This window comes from Oncorhynchus tshawytscha, linkage group LG10 (genome assembly GCF_018296145.1).
Source record: "Oncorhynchus tshawytscha isolate Ot180627B linkage group LG10, Otsh_v2.0, whole genome shotgun sequence".
NCBI classification, from domain to species: Eukaryota; Metazoa; Chordata; class Actinopteri; order Salmoniformes; family Salmonidae; genus Oncorhynchus; species Oncorhynchus tshawytscha.
Window position 1 is genome coordinate 59,453,899 of NC_056438.1, and position 26,065 is coordinate 59,479,963.

Genomic DNA, 26,065 nt, shown 5'->3' on the forward strand with positions numbered 1-26,065 from the left:
TCCCTCTCCTCGCTCCTCCCTGGGCTCGAACCAGCAACACAGTGACAACAGCCACCCTCGAAGCAGCATTACCCATGCAGAGCAAGGGGAACAATTACTAGAAGGCTCATAGCGAGTGATGTTTGAAACGCTATTAGCGCGCGCTAACTAGCTAGCCATTTCACTTCGGTTACACCAGCCTCATCTTGGGAGTTGACAGGCTTGAAGTCATAAACAGCGCAATGCTTGACGCACAACGGAGAGCTGCTGGCAAAATGCACGAAAGTGCTGTTTGAATGAATGTTTACGCGCCTGCTTCTGCCTACCACCGCTCAGTCAGATACTTAGATACTTGTATGCTCAGTCAGATTATATGCAATGCAGGACACGCTAGATAATATCTAGTAATATCATCAACCATGTGTAGTTAACTAGTGATTATGATTGATTGTTTTTTATAAGATAAGTTTAATGCTAGCTAGCAACTTACCTTGGCTTACTGCATTCGCCTAACAGGCAGTCTCCTTGTGGAGTGCAACGAGAGAGAGGCAGGTCGTTATTGCGTTGGACTAGTTAACTGTAAGATTGCAAGATTGGATCCCCCGAGCTAACAAGGTGAAAATCTGTCGTTCTGCCCCTGAACGAGGCAGTTAACCCACTGTTCCTAGGCCGTCATTGAAAATAAGAATGTGTTCTTAACTGACTTGCCTAGTGAAATTTCAACATGGACCCCGCATAGCGGCGCTTAGCCTATGGCGCTCCCGCATAGTGGCGCTCCCAGATCTGTCTGTGCTGTCTTGCCAACACCTATGCCATTGTCACGACAATTAAACATATTTTGGACAAAGGATAGCGCTGCCTTCCTGCGTCTGTTATCACTCTACTGGTAAACAGACTTGTCTTCACTATGCTGCTGATAGTGTTTGCATTAGGACATGGTCAATAATTGCTTGTTGAGGATAGTATTCTGGCAACTGATAGTCGTTGGTGAATGTTGATTCTGTTTGCCTTTTTGGTGAATTGCCTGTTTGCACTGAAATTTGGTCACCTTTCTAGTTACTGTAATCTGTCAATCACCTGAGTATGTGCTTTTTCATTTTAGAAGGGAAGCAATATTTAGTTTTGCTTTGTGGTGAATTGCATTGAATTGTAACTGAAATTCGGACTGTTAACGGTCAAATTCATAGTGGTTGATAGAATATGTTCTTTTGTCAGCACTGGACTGGTCTGACTCTTTTCTCTTTCCTTCCTTCTCTCTTTCCTGTGGCAGTACAGTAACTCTCCCTGAAGCACACATTCACTCCCAGACAGCGCTCAATATATATATCCTTATGTACATATTCTTTATCCCCTTACACTGTGTATGACAGTAGTTTTTTTTGGAATTGTTAGTTAGATTACTTGCTCGTTATTACTGCATTGTCGGAACTAGAAGCACAAGCATTTCGCTACACTCGCATTAACATCTGCTAACCATGTGTATGTGACAAATAAAATTTGATTTGATTTGAAATAAAAAAGGTATAAAAAATATATTAAAATAAAAAAATAAAAAATGTTGGGTTTTTTAACAGGCGCCCAAAAATACCTATTTCCGATTGTTCTGAAAACTTGAAATCGGCCCTAATTAATCGGCCATTCTAATTAATTGGTCGACCTCTAGTATGGATTCTAGAGTAGTTCCAGTTTCTCTTCCCTGTAAGGCTTTAATGCAGACAAAAAGACTTGGGGATGCAACCTGAATATTTCCCTCATGTCTAATTTATCAGCAAGGTACAGAGGAGACGGATGGTGAGAAGACTGGAGCAAAGAGAGGAGAGAGAGCTCTTCCTTCTGCCTTGTAGGCTCACACACAGTCTTCCAACCGACTGTGAGTAACCTGCAGTGCCACAGAGTGTAAACACGGTTACTTATGAGAGTGAGTCAAATGAGCAAATATGTCCCGAAAAAGACATACAGAGAATGTGTGCAGTAGTGTGCTGTATTATATGCCATTGTATTTAAATAGTGTGCAACATATCATCAGGAACTGTATTTCCTTGATGAACATTGAACACATTGTTTAATTGAGGCAGTAGGCGACCTGTGCGAGTATTGATGTAGCCCTCTCTGCCCTCGGTGGGTGTGTAGTCCCGGAGCTGTGGTGCTATCATGGCAGGGTCGATAAGAGAACTTGCCGGCGTGACACTACGGATTACTGCTGCCTACCTGCTCTCATCTAAGAAAAAACCCAGGCTTCGTCCCAAATAGCACACTATTCCCTATTTAGCTCATTACGTTTGACCAGGACCCATAGTGATCTGGTCAAAAGTAGTGTACTATATAAGGAAAAGGGTGCCATTTGGGACGAAACCCCTGGCTGATCCTGTCTTGTCTCCCTGGGTCTGTCCCTAATGGAATAGGCAGCAATTTGGAACTCAGACCCAAATATATTGGAAAAGAGAAGCAGTTAACATTATGGTCCCTGCTGTATAAAAACTGTGCTGTCCCACATGTAATTAATTTGCGATACATTTAACTTGGCAGTTGACACTTGGCAATTTTGTGTTTGTCAGGTGGCTTGTTTCAGGTCAGGCTGGTCTGCCTCTCCCAGCGGCAGTAGAAATCTCAATGAGCACAGAGGCAGGAATTTGGGTCTCTTTTACATTCATGTTATTTATGGAGAGGTGCTTTTTAGGTGATTTATTGATGTGGTCAGTCTTTGCCTCACTCCTTCATGTGTTACTAGCTATAACACTACCTCTTCCTTTCTGTATTTCTATCAGCTGACCTGCTCCATGCCTCCTTACCCATCTTGCCAGTTTGTCTAGCTACCTTTCTCCAAGTTGGTTGATGATATTGGCTGGAACATGAGAGCCTCTAGTTGCCATGTTTATGTATTGCATGGAATGGAGAGGCAACTGCTTTAGCTGCAATGCCTTTGTACCTCTAGGTCGTCTCTAAGAAATTATCCCCTTGACACAAAGCATGTGCATAAAATGCTGTACATCATTGCTTTCAAAGCAACAAAATAAAATAAACAATTGGCTATGTGAACATGCAAACTGTACTGCAAAGTTTGCATTTGACATTTTTCTGAGTCTGAAAGACAAGTGTTAAAACAAAAAGGCACAATAAACATCAGGAGAATGATTAGATAACATAATAAGCATTAAAGTGTAAATATTAGGGATGTGTATATCTAGATACATGGGCTCCAATACAATATATACAATTAGTTTGAAACGATTCAGTTTTATTAGTTGCAAGCTAAGCTTTTGCCAATAATACTTCTTCTAAAAGAAGACATCTCCCAGACAACTGAACTGTCATCCATGTCTAAACTTCCAGAAACTAAACAGGGTTTCAGTTCAAGAGGACAGGAAATGGGAACAGGCAGGAGATGTAAATAAAGAGAGTTATATTTAGCCAAAAACCTGCACTGTCTGACACATGCAGAGAGAGCGAGAGAGAGATAGATAGAAGAATGGGAGAAAAGGAGCGAGAGAGAGTTTCTAAAAGTGACAGAGAGGTTTAAGATCCCTGGTGATGTATACAAAAAGGTGGAGTGAGTCTGCTCCTGTGGGAGATGCAGGTGCTGGGAGTGAATGTGTGCTTCAGGGAGAGTTACTGTACTGCCACAGGAAAGAGAAAAGAGTCAGACCAGTCCAGTGCTGACAAAAGAACATATTCTATCAACCACTATGAATTTGACCGTTAACAGTCCGAATTTCAGTTACAATTCAATGCAATTCACCACAAAGCAAAACTAAATATTGCTTCCCTTCTAAAATGAAAAAGCACATACTCAGGTGATTGACAGATTACAGTAACTAGAAAGGTGACCAAATTTCAGTGCAAACAGGCAATTCACCAAAAAGGCAAACAGAATCAACATTCACCAACGACTATCAGTTGCCAGAATACTATCCTCAACAAGCAATTATTGACCATGTCCTAATGCAAACACTATCAGCAGTATAGTGAAGACAAGTCTGTTTACCAGTAGAGTGATAACAGACGCAGGAAGGCAGCGCTATCCTTTGTCCAAAATATGTTTAATTGTCGTGACAATGGCATAGGTGTTGGCAAGACAGCACAGACAGATCTGGGAGCGCCACTATGCGGGAGCGCCATAGGCTAAGCGCCGCTATGCGGGGTCCATGTTGATGTGCTGTTGACAGACAAGCCCATAGGAGTGTGTCGATAGATGGCATGGTGTCGACAGACAGACAGACAGACCTTTGAGAGGCGTGGGCATGAGCAGAGGGGATGGATGGCCTGTTGAGAGGAGAGGCCTCACGGGTTGGGCAGCAGGATCAGGAAACAGGTTGATAGATACTCAGTGACAGACATACAGGGTGTCCAGATTAACAGAGCTTTCAGGACTAGGAGGTGAAAGGGCTTTGTATTTTTATGCTGCCTCCAGAAAACACAGAATAGGCCCAGTTTGGGCTTTCATCTAGACCTGTTTGTCAAAGGGGAAGAAAGCCAACTGCCATTATAGGCTGAAGCATACAATGACAGACGTGACATCCGCCATCATGGTTTAAGTGAGTGGCCTGCTGCTGGTAGGGGCATGTGCATGCTGCGTCATCTCCAGATGGCAATCAAACAGCAGCAAGCAAGCAACGTGTGAGAAGAGATTATGCTTCACCCTCTCCACCTTTGAAACCATGGCAACGCAGAGCAGGAGGTCCTGGCTGAGGAAGAAGCTATGGTGTGGTGAGGAGGAGATGGCCTTGGTGACCGCATATATTATATTAGCATAGAATAGATTTACTACATGTAGTCAGTCTACTTCTATGGGTGGCAGGCTGCTATAATATATTGCATGTTCTTTCTAACAAGAAGCACGGCCTGGATGGATATACATTACACACACAGAAGTATGTGGACACCCTTTCAAATTGGTGGATTTGGTTATTTCAGCCACAAATGTTGATGACAGGTGTATAAAATCGAGCACATGCAATCTCCATAGACAAGCATAGGCAGTAGAATGGCCTTACTGAAGAGTTCAGGTGACTTTCAATGTGGCACCGTCATGAGATGCCATCTTTCCAACAAGTCAGTTCCTCAGATTTCTGCCTTGCTAGAGCTGCCCCGGTCAACTGTAAGTGCTGTTATTGTGAAGTGGAAACGTCTAGGAGCAACAACGGCTTAGCCGGAAAGTGGTAGGCCACACAAGCTCACAGAACTGGACCACCGAGTGCTGAAGCACGTAAAAAATTTTTTGGGGCCTGTTCTCGGTTGCAGCACTCACTACAGAGTTCCAAACTGCCTCTGGAAGCAACGTCAGCAAAATAACTGTTCGTTGGGAGCTTCATGAAATTGCCGAGCAGCCGCACACAAGCCAAAGATCACCATGCACAATGACGGAGTGGTGCAAAGAGCGCCGCCATTGGACTGCCAGTAGAACACTACCTGCCCCAATGCATAGTGCCAACTGTAAAGGTTGGTGGAGGACGAATAATGGTCTGGAGCTGTTTTTCATGGTTCGGGCTAGGCCCCTTAGTTCCAGTGAAGGGAAATCTTAACGCTACAGCATACAATGACATTCTAGACGATTCTGTGCTTCCAACTTTGTGTCAACAGTTTGTGGAAGGCCCTTTCCTGTTTCAGCATGACAATACACAAAGTGAGGTCCATACAGAAATGGTTTGTCGAGATCGGTGTGGAAGAACTTGACTGACCTGCACAGAGCCCTGACCCCAACCCCATCGAACACCTTTGGGATGAATTGTAAATGGGACTGCGAGCCAGGCTTAATCTCCCAACATCAGTGCCCGACCTCACTAATGCTCGTGGCTGAATGGAAGCAAGTCCCCACAGCAATGTTCCAACATCTAGTGGAAAGCCTTCCCAGAAGAGGCGAGGCTTTTATAGCAAAGGGTGGACCAACTCCATATTAATGATTTTGGAATGAGATGTTTGACAAGTAAATGTCCACATACCTTTGGTCATGTAGTGTACCAGAGACATACACTGAGTGTACAAAACATTATGAACACCTGCTCTTTCCGTGACATAAATTGACCACGTGAATCCAGGTGAACGCTAGGAGCCCTTATTGATGTCACTTGTTAAATCAACTTCAATCAGTGTAGATGAAGGGGAAGAGTTAGGTTAAAGAAGGATTTTGAAGCCTTCAGACAATTGAGACATGGATTGTGTGTGCCATTCAGAGGGTGAATGGGCAAGACAAAATATTTAAGTGCCTTTGAGGGGGGTATGGTAGTAGGTGCCAGGTGTAGGGCATTAGCAGTCACACATTTTCAGCCGGTGAATGTCAAGCAAATAACTGCCGGTCTCACGGTAATTTACCGTTAATTAACATAAACACATTTAGCATCTTCTGGCTTCCACACACTGATTTGGTATTTGGAGATTTTATTAGGATCCCATTAGCTGTTGCAAAAGCAGCAGCTACTCTTCCTGGTGTCCACACAAAACATGATACAGAATGACATAATACAGAACATCAATAGACAAGAACAGGTCAAAGACAGAACTACATAAAAAAAAATAAAGGCACAAGTAGCCTACATATCAATGCATACACACAAACTATCTAGGTCAAATAGGGGAGAGGCGTTGTGTCGTGAGGTGTTGCTTTATCTGTTTTTTGAAACCAGGTTTGCTGTTTATTTGAGCAATATGAGACGGAAAGAAGTTCCATGCAATTAGGGCTCTATATAGTAAATACTATACGCTTTCTTGAATTAGTTTTGGATTTGGAGACTGTGAAAAGACCATTGGTGGCAGTTCTGGTGGGATCAGAGTGTGTGTCAGAGCTGTGTGTAAATTGACTATGGAAACAATTTGGGATTTTCAACACATTAATGTTTCTTATAAAAAGAAGAAGTGATGCAGTCAGTCTCTCCTCAACTCTTAGCCAAGAGAGACTGGCATGCATAGTATTTATATCAGCCCTCTGATTACAATTAAGAGCAAAATGTACCGCTCCGTTTTGGGGCAGCTGCAGCTTAACTAGATCTTTCCTTGCAGCACTGGACCACACAACGGGACAATAATCAAGATTAGACAAAACTAGAACCTGCAGAACTTGCTTTTTGTAGTGTGGTGTCAAAAAAGCAGAGCATCTTTTTATTACGGCCAGACATCTCCCCATCTTTACAACCATTGAATCTATATGTTTTGACCATGACAGTTTACAATATAAAGTAACGCCAAGTTATTTGGTCAACAGCCACACCATTCATTACCAGATTCAGCTGAGGTCTAGAACTTAAGTTCTCTCAGTTTTAGAGATGTTGAGAACCAGTTTATTACTGTCCACCCATTCCAAAACAGACTGCAACTCTTTGTTAAGGGTTTCAGTGACTTCATTAGCTGTGATTGCTGATGCGTATATGGTTTAATCATCAGCAAACATGGCCACACATGCTTCGTTAATTGCTAGTGGCAGGTCATTGGTAAAAATAGAAAGGAGTAGAGGGCCTAGACAGTTGCCCTGCGGAACACCACACTTGACATGTTTGAAATTAAAGAAGCTTCCATTAAAGAAAACTATTTGAGTTCTATTAGATAGATAAAGTCAGAAGTTTACCTTAGCCAAATACATTTAAACTCAGTTTTTCACAATTCCTGACATTTAATCCCAGCAAATATTCCCTGTCATGGGTCAATTGGGATCACCACTTTATTTTAAGAATGTGAAATGTCAGAATAATAGTAGAGAGAATGATTTATTTCAGCTTTTATTTCTTTCATCACATTCCCAGTGGGTCAGAAGTTTACATACACTCAATTAGTATTTGGTAGCATTGCCTTTAAATTGTTTAACTTGGGTCAAATGTTTTGGGTTGACTTCCACAAGCTTCCCACAATAAGTTGGGTATATTTTGGCCCATTCCTCCTGACAGAGTTGGTGTAACCGAGTCAGGCTTGTAGGCCTCCTTGGTCGCACACGCCATTTCAGTTCTGCCCACACATTTTCTATAGGATTGAGGTCAGGGCTTTGTGATGGCCACTCCAATACCTTGACTTTGTTGTCCTTAAGCCATTTTGCCACAACTTTGGAAGTATGCTTGGGGTCATTGTCCATTTGGAAGACCCATTTGTGACCAAGCTTTAACTTCCTGACTGATGTCTTGAGATGTTGCTTCAATATATCCACATAATTTTAAGTCCTCATGATGCCATCTATTTTGTGAAGTGCAGCAGTCCCTCCTGCAGCAAAGCACCCCCACAACATGATGCTACCACCCCCATGCTTCACGGTTGGAATGGTATTCTTCGGCTTGCAAGCCTCCCCCTTTTTCCTCCAAACATAACGATGTTCATTATGGCCAAACAATTCTATTTTTGGTTTCATCAGACCAGAGGACATCTCTCCAAAAAGTACAATCTTTGTCCCCATGTGCAGTTGCGAAACGTAGTCTGGCCTTTTTTAATGGCGGTTTTGGAACAGTGGCTTCTCCCTTGCTGAGCGGCCTTTCTGGTTATGTCGATATAGGACTCGTTTTACTGTGGATATAGATACTTTTGTGCCTGTTTCCCCCAGCATCTTCACAAGGTCCTTTGCTGTTGTTCTGGGATTGATTTGCACTTTTCGCACCAAAGTACATTCATCTCTAGGAGACAGAACGTGTCTCCTTCCTGAGCGGAATGACGGCTGCGTGATCCCATGGTGTTTATACTTGCGTACTATTGTTTGTACAGATGAACGTGGTACCTTCAGGCATTTGGAAATTGCTCCCAAGGATGAACCAGACTTATGGAGGTCTAGAATCTTTTTTCTGAGGTCTAGGCTGATTTCTTTTAGACGTTTCCATGATGTCAAGCAAAGAGGCGTTTTCAACCACTCCACAAATTTCTTGCTTAACAAACTATAGTTTTGGCAAGTCGGTTAGGACATCTGCATGACACAAGTAATTTTCCAACAATTGTTTACATACAGGTTATTTCACTTATAATTCACTGTATCACAATTCCAGTGGGTCAGAAGTTTACTTAGACTAAGTTGACTGTGCCTTTTAAACAGCTTGGAAAATTTGAAGTTTGAAGGTAGGACTTGAAATACATCCACAGGTACACCTCCAATTAACTAAACTGATGTCAATCAGAAGCTTCTAAAGTCATGACATAATTTCCTGGAATTTTCCAAGCTGTTTAAAAGAGTCACAGTCAACTTGGTGTATGTAAACTTCTCATCCACTGGAATTGTGATACAGTGAATTATAAGTGAAATAATCTGTATGTAAACAATTGCTGGAAAAATTACTTGTCATGCACAAAGTAGATGTCCTAACCGACTTGCCAAATCTATAGTTTGTGAGCAAGAAATTTGTGGAGTGGTTGAAAACTAGTTTTAATGACTCCAACCTAAGTGTATGTAAACTTCCGACTTCAACTGTAGCTCTGAATCCACGATATGTCATAGGTTGAAAAGCCATAACACATAAGTTTTTTCAACAACAGGTTATGGTCAATAATATCAGTACTGCACCGACAATCTTCTTTTTATCCATTTCTATCAACCAATCATCAGTCATTTGTGTCAGCGCAGTACATGTTGAGTGCCCTTCTCTATAAGCATGCTGAAAGTCTGTTCTTAATTTGTTTACAGAGAAATTGCATTGTAATTGGTCAAACACCATTTTTTCCAACAGTTTGCCAAGAGCTGGCAGCAAGCTGCTGTTAGAACCTGTTGTTAGAATGAGTAAAGGCCAGGAGGTTTGTCATTATTGATCAATAACCATTTTTCCACCTCTCCCACACTAACTCAACAAAATTCAAATATGCAATGCTATTCTTTCATTTTTTTAAAATTTGCATGAATACAATTGCTTACTGTTCGTTGTTGGCATTTCCTGCCTAAGTTTGCCCACTTCGCCAATGAAATAATCATTCAAATAAATTGGCAACATGAAATGGTTTTGTGATGAATTCGATGAAAGATGGATTTGAATTTGTCTTTCTGCCCATAATTTCATTTAAAATACTCAAGTTTTTTTCCATCATTCTTTGTATCATTGATCTTGGCATCATAATAAAGTTTATTTTTGTTGAGTTTAGTCACATCATTTCTCAATTTTTCAGTAAGTCAGATGTGCAGCCAGACTTAGTAGCCACTCCTTTTGCCCCATCTCTTTTAACCATACAGTTTTTCAATTCCTCATCAATCCATGGAGCCTTAACAGTTCTAACAGTCAGTTTCTTAACAGGTGCATGTTTATCAGTAATTGGAAGAATCAATTTCATAAATTGATCAAGTGCAGCACCTGGATGCTCCTTATTAATCACATCAGACTAACAAATATTTTAACATCATCCACATAGGAGTCACAGCAAAATATTTTGTATGATCTCTTATACACTATTTTATGCCCAGCTGTTGGAATTTTGGCTTTCCTGGATCTAGCCACTATATTGTGATCACTGCATCCAATGGGTACAGATACAGCTTTAGAACAAAGTTTTACAGTATTAGTAAAAATGTGATTGATCTAGTTCCTGTAGTGTTTGTAAACACCCTGATTAATAACCTGAGCGGACTGCTCAATGAAAAACAGTCAATATTTAGATCCTCAAGAAAGTAGACCTCGCTGTTTACATCACAAACACTATCAAGCATTTCACACATATTATTTAGATACTGACTGTTAGCACTTGGTGGCCTATAGCAACACCCCAAAATAAAAGGCTTTAGATGTGCCAAGTGAACCTGCAACCACAACACTTCAATAACACTTGACATAAGATCTTCTCTCAGCATTACAGGGATATGGCTCTGAATATATACAGCAACACCTCCCCCATAAGCATTTCTGTCTCTTCTATAGATTTTATATCCTTGTATTGCTACTGCTATATCATCAAATGAATTATCTAAGTGAGTCTCATAAATGGCTAATATATGAATGTTATCTGATGCTAGCAAGTTATTGATTTCCCGAACCTTATTTCTACCGGACTACATATATTAATTTGGGCTATTTTCAGGCCTTTCCTGGGTTGCTTATCAGAGCTTGACATAATACTGAAAAGAGCAAACAAAGCAAGAGAAAAAATATATACATTCAGCAGTCCATTAATCAATTGGTGTGTGTGTGTGTGTGAGTGTGTGTTCTGTGAGGTTGAAGCTATGAACCCATTGGTTTGGCTCATGTTGTTGTTCCGCCTTGATTGTCCCTCAAGATATTCTGATTTATCTGTCATTGTTATCATTGATTCACACACAGAACTGACCTGTCCTCTCTCAAGGACTTACAGATTCCTGTCATCTTGCCATTCTCCTGTTTCAACTCATCGAGCAGACCCTGGGAGAACTGCAAACTGTTTCAGGTTGTAGACCTCTCTGTTCAGGTCGTCCATTCTTTTATTAGTAGAATCCACAAGTATTTGGACAAAACACTTGAAGATATTTTCTTGTTGTTGTAACAACTGCTTGTAGGTCTCTTTTTGTATGTTTAAAAGATCCTTCATGTGTGATAGAGAGACACCATTGTCTTCAATGGTACTCCCGCCGGCTTTGGTCTTCGTCATGGTAGCTAGCAACGTAGGTTACTCTGTTACTCCTTGCAGTTCCAGACAGGGCAGGTCACGGGGAAGATTGAAAACAACCAACAGCAGGGATCTAGACATCCACAAACACGGGACAATCCGCGGTCCCAGCAACAATTGCTAACTTGAATGCAAACTGCATTCAAGAAAAGCATAGCATGATATGCTAGCATGATATGCAGCTAGCTAAAAATATTTTTTTAAATGTGTCTCTCTGTCACGTGATTGGGTTTTTCTCACAGGCTATAAATTAAATCAGCCACATCGTGGACACAACTGTGCGCACGTCCTTATCCAATTCCGGCACGAATATTGAAGATATTGGAAGAACTGTCTACATTTACTTTTCATCAGCCATCAAGAAGAGTAGGCCTAACAAACAGCAAAAGCACTAGCCTACAGTGGGCTCCAAAATTACTGGCACCCCTGACTGGCAGACACTGCACAAACAATGCTTAAACAAATATAAACAATATAATTATAGAGATAAACTCAAAATACCAACATGTGAGAAATACTGTACTTTATTAATGTTTCAATGGAACCAACAAAAATAATTTATTGATTTAATTAAAATCAATGTCCTCCAAATCAAGTTTTCACACCCTTAAAGATCTATCAAAATTAAACCACAAATTAAATTTCACTTAAGTTTTTTTTTTTTTAAATGTTACCCCATTTTCTCCCCAATTTCGTGGTATCCAATTGTTTAGTAGCTACTATCTTGTCTCATCGCTACAACTCCTGTACGGGCTCGGGAGAGACGAAGGTTGAAAGTCATGCGTCCTCCGATACACAACCCAACCAAGCCGCACTGCTTCTTAACACAGCGCGCATCCAACCCGGAAGCCAGCCGCACCAATGTGTCGGAGGAAACCTTGGTTAGTGCGCACTGCGCCCGGCTCGCCACAGGAGTCGCTGGTGCGCGATGAGACAAGGATATCCCTACTGGCCAACCCCTCCCTAACCTGGACGACGCTAGGCCAATTGTGCGTCGCCCCACGGACCTCCCGGTCGCGGCCGGGAGGTCCGTGGGGCAACGCACAATTGGCCTAGCGAACCCAGAGGGCCCAGTGGGCGCAAACCCAGAGTCTCTGGTGGCACAGCTGGCACTGCAGTACAGCGCCCTTAACCACTGCGCCACCCGGGAGGCCCACTTATTTAAGTTTATCTAAGTCTGCAGGAACAATATTGAGCCATTACATCACTTCCTGTTTCACTAGGGTATAAAAATTAGGTAACACACATGCAATATCCCTCTGTTATCCAACTCCATGAAGAAAACAAAAGAACTAGCAGTTCAAAAGAGACAGATGGTCATAGACCTTCATAAATCTGGTAATGGCTACAAGAAGATCCACAAACGATTGAATATGCCACTGAGCACTGTCAGGGCCATTTTTAGAAAATTCAAAAGATATGGAACAGTTGAGAACCTCACGGGTAGAGGACGCAAATGCATTTTGCCCCCCAGGATAGGGAGGAGGATGGTGAGAGAAGCAACAAAATCCCCAAGAATCACTGTGAAAGAATTGCAGGCCTTGGTGGCGCCACCTCCACATACACAGGCTCTTTGGAAGGGTTGCCAGAAGAAAGTCCTTTCTGACCCCAAGACACAGACCCAAGCACTTAGAGTTTGCCAAACATAATTTAAATTATGACTGGAAGAAAGTGCTCTGGTCAGATGAGACCAAAATTGAATGTTTTGGTCAGATACAGTATCGGCATGCTTGGCGTCGAAACAGAGATGCATACAAGGAGAGGCACCTCATACCCACGGTGAAATATGGAGGGGGGGGTCAGTGATGTTCTGGGGCTGTTTTAATTCCAGAGGTCCAGTGTCACTGGTTAAGATTGATGGCATAATGAATTCTACCAAGTATCAGGCAATTTTGGCTGACAATCTGGTTACCTCTGCCAGAAGGCTGGGACTTGGCCGTAGGTGGACTTTCCAACAAGACAATGACCCGAAACATACCTCAAGATCCACACAGAAATAGTTCTGTGACAACAAAATCAATGTTTTGCCATGGCCATCTCAGTCGCCGGACCTCAATCCAATCTAAAACCTGTGGGCTGAGTGGAAGAGGGCAGTTGATAAGCGCAAACGCAAGAATGTGAAGGATCTTGAAAGGATCTGCATAGAGGAATGGTCCAAAATCCCTACAAATGTGTTCCTTAACCTTGTCAAACATTACAGGAAAAGACTCCATGCTGTTTTCCTTGTCAGAGGTGGTGGCACTAAGTACTAAATGAGGAGTGCCAATAATTATGAAACCTTGATTTTGGTTAAATTTATTTTGTATTAAATATTTTGGTTGGTTCCATTGAAACATTAATAAAGTGCACTGTTTCTCACATGTTGGTATTTTGAATTTATCTCTATAATTATATTGTTACATTTTTAAAAGTATTGTTTGTGCATTGCCAGTCAGGGGTGCCAGTAATTTTGGAGTCCACTGTATGTCAATCTACTATCCCCCATAGTACAAAAGTTGACCTATTCTATGCGAGAAATAAATATTCCAAACATAGTCTGGGAGATTTGTGAGATGCGATAGATCCCAAACCAATACAACCACTAGCATAAAAAAAACATATTTAAGCAATGAGGCTGACGCAACAGATCAGAACATTTAGCTTAAAATGTTGATAAACTATGAGGCTATTCCTTCACATTATAAGCACAGCAATGCACACACGGCAGTAGGCTATAAGTGTGATTGTTTCATAATATATATTTGTGAAATCTGTTCAGTTTAGAAATGGACTATTATCATGCACCTGTCTCAAAACAGGGGCAGGGGAAAAATATACGATGTCATCTATGCACTTAAATAGTGAATGGAGGACGCTTTTCCTGTGATTCATTTTCATGCCAGCCAGGTAGGCTTTACTCCTGTGGTAAAGATAAGCAACGTTCTTAACATTAGGAAAGTTGGAGAAATATATATATTAAGCCTAGCCTATAGAAAGCTGATAGGATCCTCTTCTTTTTAATAGATGCCATCACTCTGTTTTCTCACGCAATTGCATAGCCTATAGAAATGTTACGGAACATGAGCTCATGGGCTCTCATGAAGTGTTTGATTAGATTTTCGATTATATTTGCATTGATGTCAGAGTGTTTGAGGGACAATAGAGTGCTGAGTACCAGGTAGTTAGCAAGTTTGGTTACTAATGACCATCAGCTGCATCAGAGCTTGGAGAAGCCTAATTAGCATTTGACTGCCTTCAAGACTCATGACCGCCGGTGTGACGGTAATACGGTCACCGTAACACTGTAACAGCCCTAGCAGGTTTGTGTCAAGAACTGCAACGCTGCTGTGTTTTTTACACTCAACAGTGTCCTGTAATTATCAAGAATGATCCACCACTCAAAGGACAAAGGACACCCAGACAACTTCACATAACTGTGGGAAGCATTGGAGTCAACATTGGCCAGCATCCCAGCATCCCTGGCCAGCATCCCTGTGGAACGCTTCCATGGCCCGACGAATTGTGGCTATGAGGGCAAAAGGGAGAGGGGGGTACAGGTGAAGTCGGAAGTTTACATACTTAGGTTGGAGTCATTAAAACTCGTTTTCAACCACTCCACAAATTTCTTGTTAACAAACCATAGTTTTGGCAAGTCGGTTAGGACATCTACTTTGTGCATGACAAGTAATTTTTCAAACAATTGTTTACATACAGATTACATACAACACTGTATCACAATTCCAGTGGGTCAGAAGTTTACATACACTAAGTTGACTGTGCCTTTAAACAGCTTGGAAAAGTCGAGAAAATTATGTCTTGGCTTTAGAAGCTTCTGATGGGCTAATTGACATCATTTGAGTCAATTGGAGGTGTACCTGTGGATGTATTTCAAGGCCTACCTTCAAACTCAGTGCCTCTTTGCTTGACATCATAGGAAAATCAAAAGAAACCAGCCAAGACCACAGAAAAAAAGTCTGGTTCATCCTTGGGAGAAATTTCCAAATACCTGAAGGTACCACGTTCATCTGTACAAACAATAGTACGCAAGTATAAACACCATGGGATCATGCAGCCGTCATACCACTCAGGAAGGAGACGCGTTCTGTCTCCTAGAGATGAACGTACTTTGGTGCGAAAAGTGCAAATCAATCCCAGAACAACGGCAAAGGGCCTTGTGAAGATGCTGGAGGAAACAGGTACTAAAGTATCGACATAACCTGAAAGGCCGCTCAGTAAGAAGCCACTGCTACAAAACCGCAATAAAAAAAGCCAGACTACGTTTTGCAACTGCACATGGGAACATGTCCTCTGGTCTGATGAAACAACAATAGAACTGTTTGGCCATAATGACCATCATCATATTTGGAGGAAAAAGGGGGAGGCATGCAAGCCGAAGAACACCATCCCAACCACAGGGGTGGCAGCATCATGTTTTGTGGGTGCTTTGCTGCAGGAGGGACTGGTGCCATTCACAAAATAGATGGCATCATGAGGACGTAAAATTACGTGGATATATTGAAGCAACATCTCAAGACATCAGTCAGGAAGTTAAAGCTTGGTCACAAATGGGTCTTCCAAATGGACAATGACCCCAAGCACACTTCCAAATTTGTGGCAAAATGGCTTAAGGACAAGAAAGTCAAGATATTGGAGTGGCCATCACAAAGCTCTGACTTCAATCCTATAGAAAATGTGTGGGCAGAACTGAAAAAGTGTGTGCAAGCAAGGAGGCCTACAAACCTGACTCAGTTACACCAGCTCTGTCAGGAGCCAAAATTCACCTAACATATTGTGGGAAGCTTGTGGAAAGCTACCCGAAACATTTCACCCAAGTTAAACAATTTAAAGGCAATGCTACCAAATACTAATTGAGTGTATGTACATTTCTGACCCACTGGGAATGTGATGAAAGAAATAAAAATTGAAATAATTCTCTCTACTATTATTCTGACATTTTACATTCTTAAAAAATAAAGTGGTGATCCTAACTGACCGAAGACAGGGAATTTTTACTAGGATTAAATGTCAGGATTTGTGAAAAACTGAGTTTAAATGTATTTGGCTAAGTTGTATGTTAACTTCCGACTTCAACTGTATACAGATGGCTCCAGTAGTGGAGGCTGGTGGGAGGAGCTATGGGAGGATAGGCTCATCGTAATGGCTGGAATGGAATTAATGGAACGGAGTCAAACATGTAGTTTCCATATCTTTGATGTGTTTGATACCATTGCATTTATTCCATTCCAGTCATTACAACGTTTTCCAGCTAATGTCCATGGAGCTGAGAGAAATGTTTCAGTGTGAAAGCTAATTTGCTACAGATCTATGCATTTTGCCATGGCTAATTCTGTGTTCTTAAACTCAAACATTACAACAAAACCAATGGAGGTCCCAATCTGGGCATGTACCCTGCATGGCCTGTCAGTAATCCATACATGCCAGAAATACTCCTAAATGCAGTGTTTGTCATTCAGGCGTGTTTCCTGAAAGCTTTGCTCTACTTTATTTCCCTCGACAACCCAGACTCAAGCCACTCCTATAATAGTAAAGTGCTTCCTTTGACAAATGTAATTTGTTCAAGAAAAACTCAACCCTATTTGGTTTAGCTGATCCTACAGACCCTGAAGATATCCAAACTTTGTTACTTCTAACACGAGAGTGATGCCTGGGATCTGGGCCAAGCTTGATTCAGGGCTGACTGCACAAATCTAGAGTGTGTCCTTAAAGTAGCTTCTATCCAGACCAAAATGTACAGCTGGCTGGACTGGCAAGGGTGGGTCCTCAGAGCAGAACAGACCAGCAGAAGTGTATTCTATTCTCTGACTAACAGGCAGATGGAGCTGGGTCATTCTCATGAAACCATTAAAATACCATGGCAGTAGTGATTTTAAATATAAAACATGTCATTTAGTAATGTAACAAAATATCATAATAATGTTCTCTACCAGAGTAAAATGAAGATATTTCCGAATTTTTTTAAATGGATTTTCTAATAGATGTTTTCAAACGACAGAACAATTATTAACTGAATATTCATGTATAATAACAATGAAAAAATATGAAGTGTCCATGACCGATGTTCTCATCCTACGCAACATTTTTGAAGGACTGTTTACACACACACACAGAATTTTAAATAAAGTTTGATTTTGAATGACGCAACACATTTGTCAGTACCATCAAGATGGCTACCAGGTAAGCAGATCTCTTTATATTTATCCAGTTAAGTTAAACATTCGCTTGTCAGACTGCGTACATGACAGTATTGATTATCATTACTGACACAGGTGGTTTTCCACATTTAGAAAAACGTTAGATTTTAAATTTTCTATGAAAATATACTTCATTAATGTCTAAATATGTACATTGAGAAAACATTTTGCTTTGTCATCATGTCCTCTCTATTGTTAGCAAAACATTCCTCATCCTTCGCAACACCATTCTCACTTACCCCTGCAATTTAAGGCCAGTCGGGGTAGAGAGAACTGTTTCGGTAATGAGAATTTAATCATACAGACTATATTTTTTAAATATAATGAACTTTTAATTTAAATATTATTTACTAACTGTTGATATTTTGCTTTATGTCCTGTTAAATTACAGACAGTCATTCAGTGTAAGCCATTCAGTGTCTACTATAGGATGACGTGTCCATAACAGTAAGATTTTTAACATGTTTTGAGACATGCTCATATCATGTCATGCTTCCTTCCCATTTCCAGATATCAAAAATGAAAGCAAAATGGTAAAATCAAGAAAACTCAAGATCTGACAAAGAAGCAACATGAAAAGAAGAAAGAAGAAAGAAAGAAAGAAACAGCTAAAAGCTGTATTGGACATGACATCATCAAGCCAGGAAGATGATACACTTCAACATGTCCAAGAAGCAAAATGAAGAAGTTACTCAAAATCTTCAAGAAGACACAGCCTCCCCATGAGAACAGCCATTCTCACCTCAGCAGGTAAATATCCCTGCCATCAACTCAACTCCTAAAAGAAGATAGACATCTCTACAGACACCAGGACCAATGATGACATCTACCCCAAAGGAATCACCCAAAAAGAGGAACAGAAGAAAGAAAACATTATCAAAATTGAGGTCAAAGTTGCGCTACACAGAAGAGAAGCTGCTGGAGAGGACCAAAAGAGAAAAGCTTCCTAAGGCTGTGTTGAATGTCACAGCCAAGTGGATCAGGTCAGACTTTCTATTGTGATGAATTACCCATTATAGGTGAGCATTAAATGTGTCAGTGCACAATAGTAATTACCAACATAATTGCCACAAAAGTAGCAACAATTAGTCTAATTGAATGTTATCTTATTGTCAGTTAAAATAAGTGTTCAAGAATTCACACAGCACACCATACTCTCCAGTGCCCAACATCAATGAAATCCAAGCTTAACAATGACCTAGCGTATCAGGTGATTCGATTAAAAGAAAATACAAGAAACTCAAAATTAAGTAAACATGTATGAATCAAATCGACAACTCTCTGTCATGAGATACCAAGGTCTCCTGCACAGTTCACACTCATGTGTCACCTTTAATTGTCAGGGGAGGAAGAGCTCAACAGTAGGAGGTGTTTGAGTTCCTCTGTTGGCTGGCTGGGGACCCGGGAAAAGTCAATATGGCTCCTGCTCACAAAGGGAACCTGCTCCACAGGTCACTATCCTTTAAATGTTGCCATATTTGAGACTACAGCCGCCACGCAATGATTAATTAAAGTCACTTTATTGGATTTCAGCCCCGGCTGCCATTAGCAGTAGAGGGTAATGAGAGAGAAATAACTCTGGCTGATATCCCAGGGGACTCTATAATACTGTACCACAGAATCCGGTTACTGCTGTTAACATACTGTACATAAGTTAGATGGTGAGCATTACAGTGTTGAGGACACCAATAATCAGGGGTGCAACTTTCACTTATCCCCCCCAAATTTTTTATTGGAATGTGATACAAAACGAGACACAGGAGTGCTTTAGGACAATGAGGATGCCTTCAAGCCGTCAGGGAGGCTGTTTGGAGTGTTTATGCAACTAGACAAAAAACACATAATCTTTTTGTTTTATGTTCCCCCCACTTCTAAAGCCAAAGTTGCACCCCTGCCAATCATAATTACATTACAATGTAAAAAACTGCATTCCATATTTAATTTGCTGCAAGTCAGGAAGATTTTCCTCTCAGAAAAGAAACGTGAATTCCAACTGAGGTCAAGAAAACAAAATTTCAACCTAGAAACCGTGAAACTCCTCAACTCATGAGGCAAAAGGTAATTTCATGCTCCAGTACTCCTCAGGGGACATCAGGAGGAATGAAGGTGAGCTGAAGTTGAGCTGTGCACTCCTAAATATGTTACAGGAAACATAGCAATCTGAGAATGGTTCCTCTGTTTTTTTAGTTACACATTGGAAATAACCCTAGTAAAAAAAAATACACCTATCCTTAACCATGTTAAGTGCAATAAAATCCTGAAATTGAAAGATATATGAACCGGACCCTATTACTATTTAGTTGAATGGCCTATAGCACATAACTCATTAAATGCAGAGACCGTTGTGGCAGTAGGACATTGGGGAATATGACACAGCCTAACAATGTCATTACACAGAGTAATTAACATCTATGGGTGGTGTTGTGATGTGTCATTTTGTGTGATGTGTTGTGCTGTGTAGTTCTGTGCTGTGTCCTTTCGTGTTGTGCTTCTTTCAGTGTCAACAGTATCAGTGACAGAGGCAGTGTGTTCACTCCCTCCCTGCTTGTCATCACAATACACATCAATAATGCAGAGGAGACATCCTCCTCATGCTGACAGCTTCACTATCTCTGGAGAGAGAAAAGAGACTAGATAGACACTCAGGTGGAGCTCAACGACAATGTGTAAACACTGATGTCAAATACATGCCTTCATAATGCAGAGCATAAAGTGTTCAGAAACTATAGTGAAAATGAACTAAATGTTTGCATTTAAATTAAGCAGTTGTCATTGGGCATGATACTAATGCTGAATTCCCTTCATTATGCTGGCTACAGCTAGACCTACTCTGCAGCAGCTTAGCTGGAAGAGTCACTTTAGGCGGCCAATTCTTCACAGGATCCAAGTTTCTTTTTCAAGCCTGAGACATAGGCTATACTGCTCATTGTCATTCTACAAGTCAGCACATTTCGAACTTAGGGATTCGAGCCACACCGGTTTCAAAAGGACAAACTAAAACAAACTGTATGAGCATAGGTCTACTAAAGAATGCCTTAGCAAAAGCAGGGAATGTGATCTGTGTGAAATTTCATCACCATGGACAATAAAAAGGTGTGAGCCTCGTCGCAAAAGTGGCCTTGAAGAATTATTATGGCTAAACCACAAAGCAAGACTACATCAGAATTGTCTTCAACATATCCAATATATGGGCTACAGCGCATAATAATCTATTGGACGTCCACATGTAAGTCCTTGCAAAACGAGAACCCATGAAAACTTGCCGATTAGATCATTAGATTGCAAAAGAAGGCCAAATCACTGAATGTATTACATTGTGTTTTCATTTGCTTCTAAACTACAAATAGAATGTTTAACTGTAATTAGTTTCAAGCAGGGACAGTTCCAGGCATAAGTGACATAGCAGTCGCTTAGGACCCCTGGTCCCTAGAGGGCCCCAGACACCCCCCAAAAAACTAAGGTGGTGTCTCTACTTACCATTGAGAGTAAGAATAGTAGAATACACCAGGTGTAATTTCAAAATGTTATTATGCATAAGCAGTTTTTTTCTTGTTATGTCAGTCGCCGACAGTCACCTAATTAGCCGTGTCAGCTAAGAATTTTTAAATTGGTAGTAAGTCAAGCCAGCTATCTAACCATGGCCCAGGGGCCCTGACCTACAGGGGGCTCCCATTGATCCCAGGGGGCTCCCCAGTCATTCTCAATCAGCTATCATATTAACATGGCATAAGTCACAGAGGTAGAATTGCATGACATTTGCTGTAAAACTGAATAAAAAATGAAAACTTGCTTTAAAAAAGGTCCAATGCAACAGTTTTTATATCAATATCAAATCATTTCTGAGTAACAATTAAGTACCTTACTGTGATTATCTCCAAAGAAAATTCTCTTCGATTATAGTCACAGCCGTGTATATACCCCCCAAGCAGATACCTCGACGGCCCTGAAAGAACTTCAAAGGACTCTTATGTAAACTGGAAACCATATATCCTGAGGCTGCATTTATTGTAGCTGGAGATTTTAACAAAGCTAATTTGAGAACAAGGCCACCTACAGTTGAAGTTGGAAGTTTACATACACCTTAACCAAATACATTTAAACTCAGTTTTTCACAATTCCTGCCTTCCACAAGCTCCAACAATAAGTAGGGTGAATTTTGGCCCATTCCTCCTGAATGAGCTGGTGTAACTGAGTCAGGTTTGTAGGCTGTCAGGGCTTTGTGATGGCCACTCCAATACCTTGACTTTGTTGTCCTTAAGCCATTTTGCCACATATTTGGAAGTGTGCTTGGGGTCATTGTTCATTTGGAAGACCCATTTGCGACCAAGCTTTAACTTCTTGACTGATGTCTTGAGATATTGCGTCAATTTATCCACATAAATGTCTTCCTCATGTTGCCATCAATTTTGTGAAGTGCAGCAGTCCCTTCTGCAGCAAAGCACCCCCACAACATGATGCTGCCACCCCCATGCTTCACGGTTGGGATGGTATTCTTCGGCTTGCATGCCTCCCCATTTTCCTCCAAACATAAAGATGCTCATTAGTTAAGTTAAGTTCCTCTGTGTACACATCACGGACAAACTGAAATGGTCCACCCACACAGACAGTGTGGTGAATAAGCCGCAACAGCGCCTCTTCAACCTCTTTTCACCTAAAACACTCAAACTTCTACAGATGCACAATCGAGTGCATACTGTTGGGCTGTATCGCCACCTGGTACGACAACTTTACCGCCCTCAAGCGCAAGGCTCTCCAGAGGGTGGTGAGGTCTGCACAAAGCATCACCGGGGGCAAACTACCTTCCCTCCAGAACACCTACAGAAACCGATGTCACAGGAAGGCCAAAAATATCATCAAGGACAACAACCACCCAAGCTACTGCCTTTTCACCCAGCTATCATCCAGAAGGCGAGGTCAGTACAGGTGAATCAAAGCTGGGAGCAAGAGACTGAAAAACAGCTTCTATCAAGGCCATCCGACTGTTAAACAACCATCACTAAGAGAGGGTGCTGCAAACAAACATACCCAAATCACTGGCCTCTTTAATAAATGGGTTCAATAAAAGGTATCACTATCATTTTAAGTAATGCCACTTTAATAATGTTTACATATCCGACATTACTCATCTCTTATGTACATACTGTATTTCATACCATCTATTGCATTTTGCCTACGCCACACAGCCATCGCCCATCCATATAGTTTTATATGTACATATTCTTATTCCATCCCTTTACATTTGTGTGTATAAGGTAGTTGTTGGGGAATTAGATATTACTGCACTGTCACTGCACTGATATTACTGCACCATGTGTATATGTGACAAATAAAAATGTATTTTGTTTTACATTTAAAATGGTAAAAGAGAAACAAAAATAGCTTCTTAGCAAAGAGCAATTTCTCAAGCAAGAATTTTGCTCGGACTGTCTGGGAGTGGCCTAAATAGGAAAGAAAAGAAATAGAAAGTTTTAGAACTTTTTCTTATTGCTCTAAGTTTAATAACTAATGTATGGCATCCAAACAAAACAGGCTGACATTTCAGGCAGTCTTTTCAAACAGCTCTTAGCTAAAAGGGCATTATCATAATGTTCACAATATTATTCCAACCTTAGTGTGGAAATAACAGTACCAGTCAAAAGTTGACACACCTACTCATTCAAGGGTTTTTCTTTATCTTTACTATTTTATACATTGTAGATCATGTAGTAACCAAAAAAGTGTTAAACAAATCTAAATATATTTTATATTTGAGATTCTTCAATGTAGCCACCCTTTGCTACTTTTAAGCCGTTATAGTTGGCAAGCATCACAACATAGAAAGTGACACAGCCTATTCAGACAAGGCCAACCATCCAGACACAATACGTTTCTTGAATAGCAACCACGCCTTGACTGGTGGAGCGTCTAACGCTCTGAATTCATAGCCTACTGATCTGAGAATCACGGGGTAACACATGCTGTTTCAGTTGCAAAACCATTTAGGCAAGAGTGAACCAAGAACATAATTGCAGCAACATGATAGTTTAGGTCTAGAGTAAAATGATTGGGCAAACAATAGAAAGCAGATAGGGGCTATACAGGTGATCTGTTAAAGTTGTCAACGATTATCAGATGAAGGTTTGAGTGATCAAATCCATAGGCCTACACCAATAGTTTAATTGTTTAGAGGTCTTACACGCTCGTCCTCGCTCGCATTTTTCTTTCGGTGGGGAACATGGGGTCTGCCGTCGGCCACGGGCTGCGGTGTCTTCCGTGTGTTGTTCTCCTCGTCCGCTACCTGTCCGCCGAGTAGGTGGCTGGCCTCAGGTGGGTGTGGGAAAGAATTCTTCGTATTAATCTTACCGGCGAATCTCTGATATAGCGAAGCCATAAGTACAGTCAAAACCACTACAGCATGTCAAAGCAAGAGAAACCTCTCGTCTACAGGGACGAGTGTAGGCTACTGCTTCTTTTCTGTGGCTTTGGAGAGATCCGACAGCGGGTGGCCAATTTATCCTCTGGAATAAAGCGGAGATGGTTCCAAAGAGAACAGGTAAATTATCCCGATAAAATAACTTGTAAAAACTGAAAACGTTTTCCTGGTTGAATTATAAAACAAACATAGCCTAACAAGCAAGTCCTCTGATCGATTGGATGTGTTTTGTCCTAAGGGAGCGGTGAGCAAGGCTACAGTAGGACGTTAATAGTCTGTGTCTGTATTCAGAGCACGTTGGTTCCCATCTTCAGTTCGTTGATGCCTTCTCACAGCGCGATAGCAGCCCGTCTCTGTGGGTATCCAATCTGATATTCAATACAGTCTCAGAAAATTGAACCCAATCAAAATAACTAAAAAGGCTGCTATACTTTCAACAGCTGTTTGGCGGCAAGAAAGACCCGGTGTGTGTGTATGTGTGAAGGACGCCGAGAACCAGTGGCGTCTCGGTGGACGCGTTCTGCATGAGAAGTGAAGTAAACGGACTATGCACAACCTATTATCTCAACAACACAACACACCGCAGACTATAGCATACTGTACATAATGCACATTAATGTGGGGCAGAGAAGATTTCCTTTAATCCAATATTGCATTAGTCAATAAATAGTCCTGTCTCAAATGTGCTAATAGGCTACAAGCAGTCATGTAATCTGTAGAAATATTTTCGTTATTCCGTTCATTCCAGTCCCAATAACTGTTAATCCAGGACGGAGCTCGAGTGCCTCTCTGTGGCTCAATGAGAAACGACATTCATTCAGCAGAGGACGATGTTTATGACAGTTATAGTTTATAGTCTACCTTGTATTTTATTCAACTTGTCTGAGCTTCTTCTCCACATTTGACTCTAGAAGGCCTTGGCTATCTCTAACACAAATTCAATACATTCCTCTTGAATCCAGATCCAAAAAGCATGTATTAATCACGTTCTCTGGGATTGCGATGAGTGCGATTCAGTACCATGGACAGCGCCATAAACAGCACCCTGGACGCAGGTTGAGATTAATATGTTCCTAGATTAAAAAATGTCTGAAATCAAAAATGAGCTTTTTGGTATTAATTTAAGGTTAGGCATAAGGTTAGGAGTGCGATTAAGTTTAGGTTTAAAATCAGATTTTATTACCGTGGCTAGGCTACTTAATGACCACTCTGTAGAGCTGTCTCCAAGACAAGATTCATCCAAAAATGTCAACCTGCGCTATGGACATTAACTGTGAACCCGTTCAGTGAGTTTATATCATAAAAATGACCGTGTGTAGCTAATTATTGTGACTCAGAAGCACAGCGAGACCAGCTAGTCTTCACCATCATATACCTTTCCTCACCTGCCCTAGTGGCCAATTAGTAATCAGCATTGTAACCTATGAGGATGGAGTTGTGAGGGATTCAAAGAAAACTCAGGCATGTCGGTGCATGCTGTTAAATGTATAATGTATTGGGGTGTTTGTGACACAGGAGGCTACTGAAGGGAGAACGACTCATAATAATGACAGGAACGGCGCAAATTAATTGGCATCAAACACCTGCGTTTGATTTATTTGATACCATTCCACCGATTCCGCTCCAGTCATTACCAGGAGCCCGTTCTCCCTAGTTAAGGTGCCACCAACCTCCTGTGGTATGTGACCATGGTCAGTGGGGACAGGCAAATGTGGAGAGCTGAGAGCCTCCTCAGTCAGTTTCAGAGTGTCAAAGCACCCTGGCAGGCCTCCTCCCTGTGACAGCTCAGACCTCCATACTGGTGTTATGGTGGATTTCTGAGAAATGGGTTATCTACTGCACATACAAGTACAACTTCAAAGCAGCACCACTCACTATGATACCAAATAGACAATGCCGCAGACGCCATCAAGCGTTAATGTCATTTGACTAATAGGCTAGGACAGAAATCTATTGAAGTGGATTAAAACTA

General features: G+C 41.2%; 1 protein-coding gene across 1 annotated transcript in view; it reads right to left on the reverse strand.

The window, feature by feature from the left end:
* LOC112260546 (dipeptidyl aminopeptidase-like protein 6) overlaps window positions 1-24,616 on the reverse strand; it is a 123,725-nt gene extending 99,109 nt beyond the window's left edge. The window contains exon 1 of the mRNA XM_024435738.2: window positions 23,857-24,616. Coding sequence (XP_024291506.2) covers window positions 23,857-24,051 — 195 coding nt within the window. The 5' untranslated portion in view covers window positions 24,052-24,616. The remainder of the gene's footprint in view (window positions 1-23,856) is intronic.
* Between the last annotated feature and the right edge of the window lie 1,449 nt (window positions 24,617-26,065).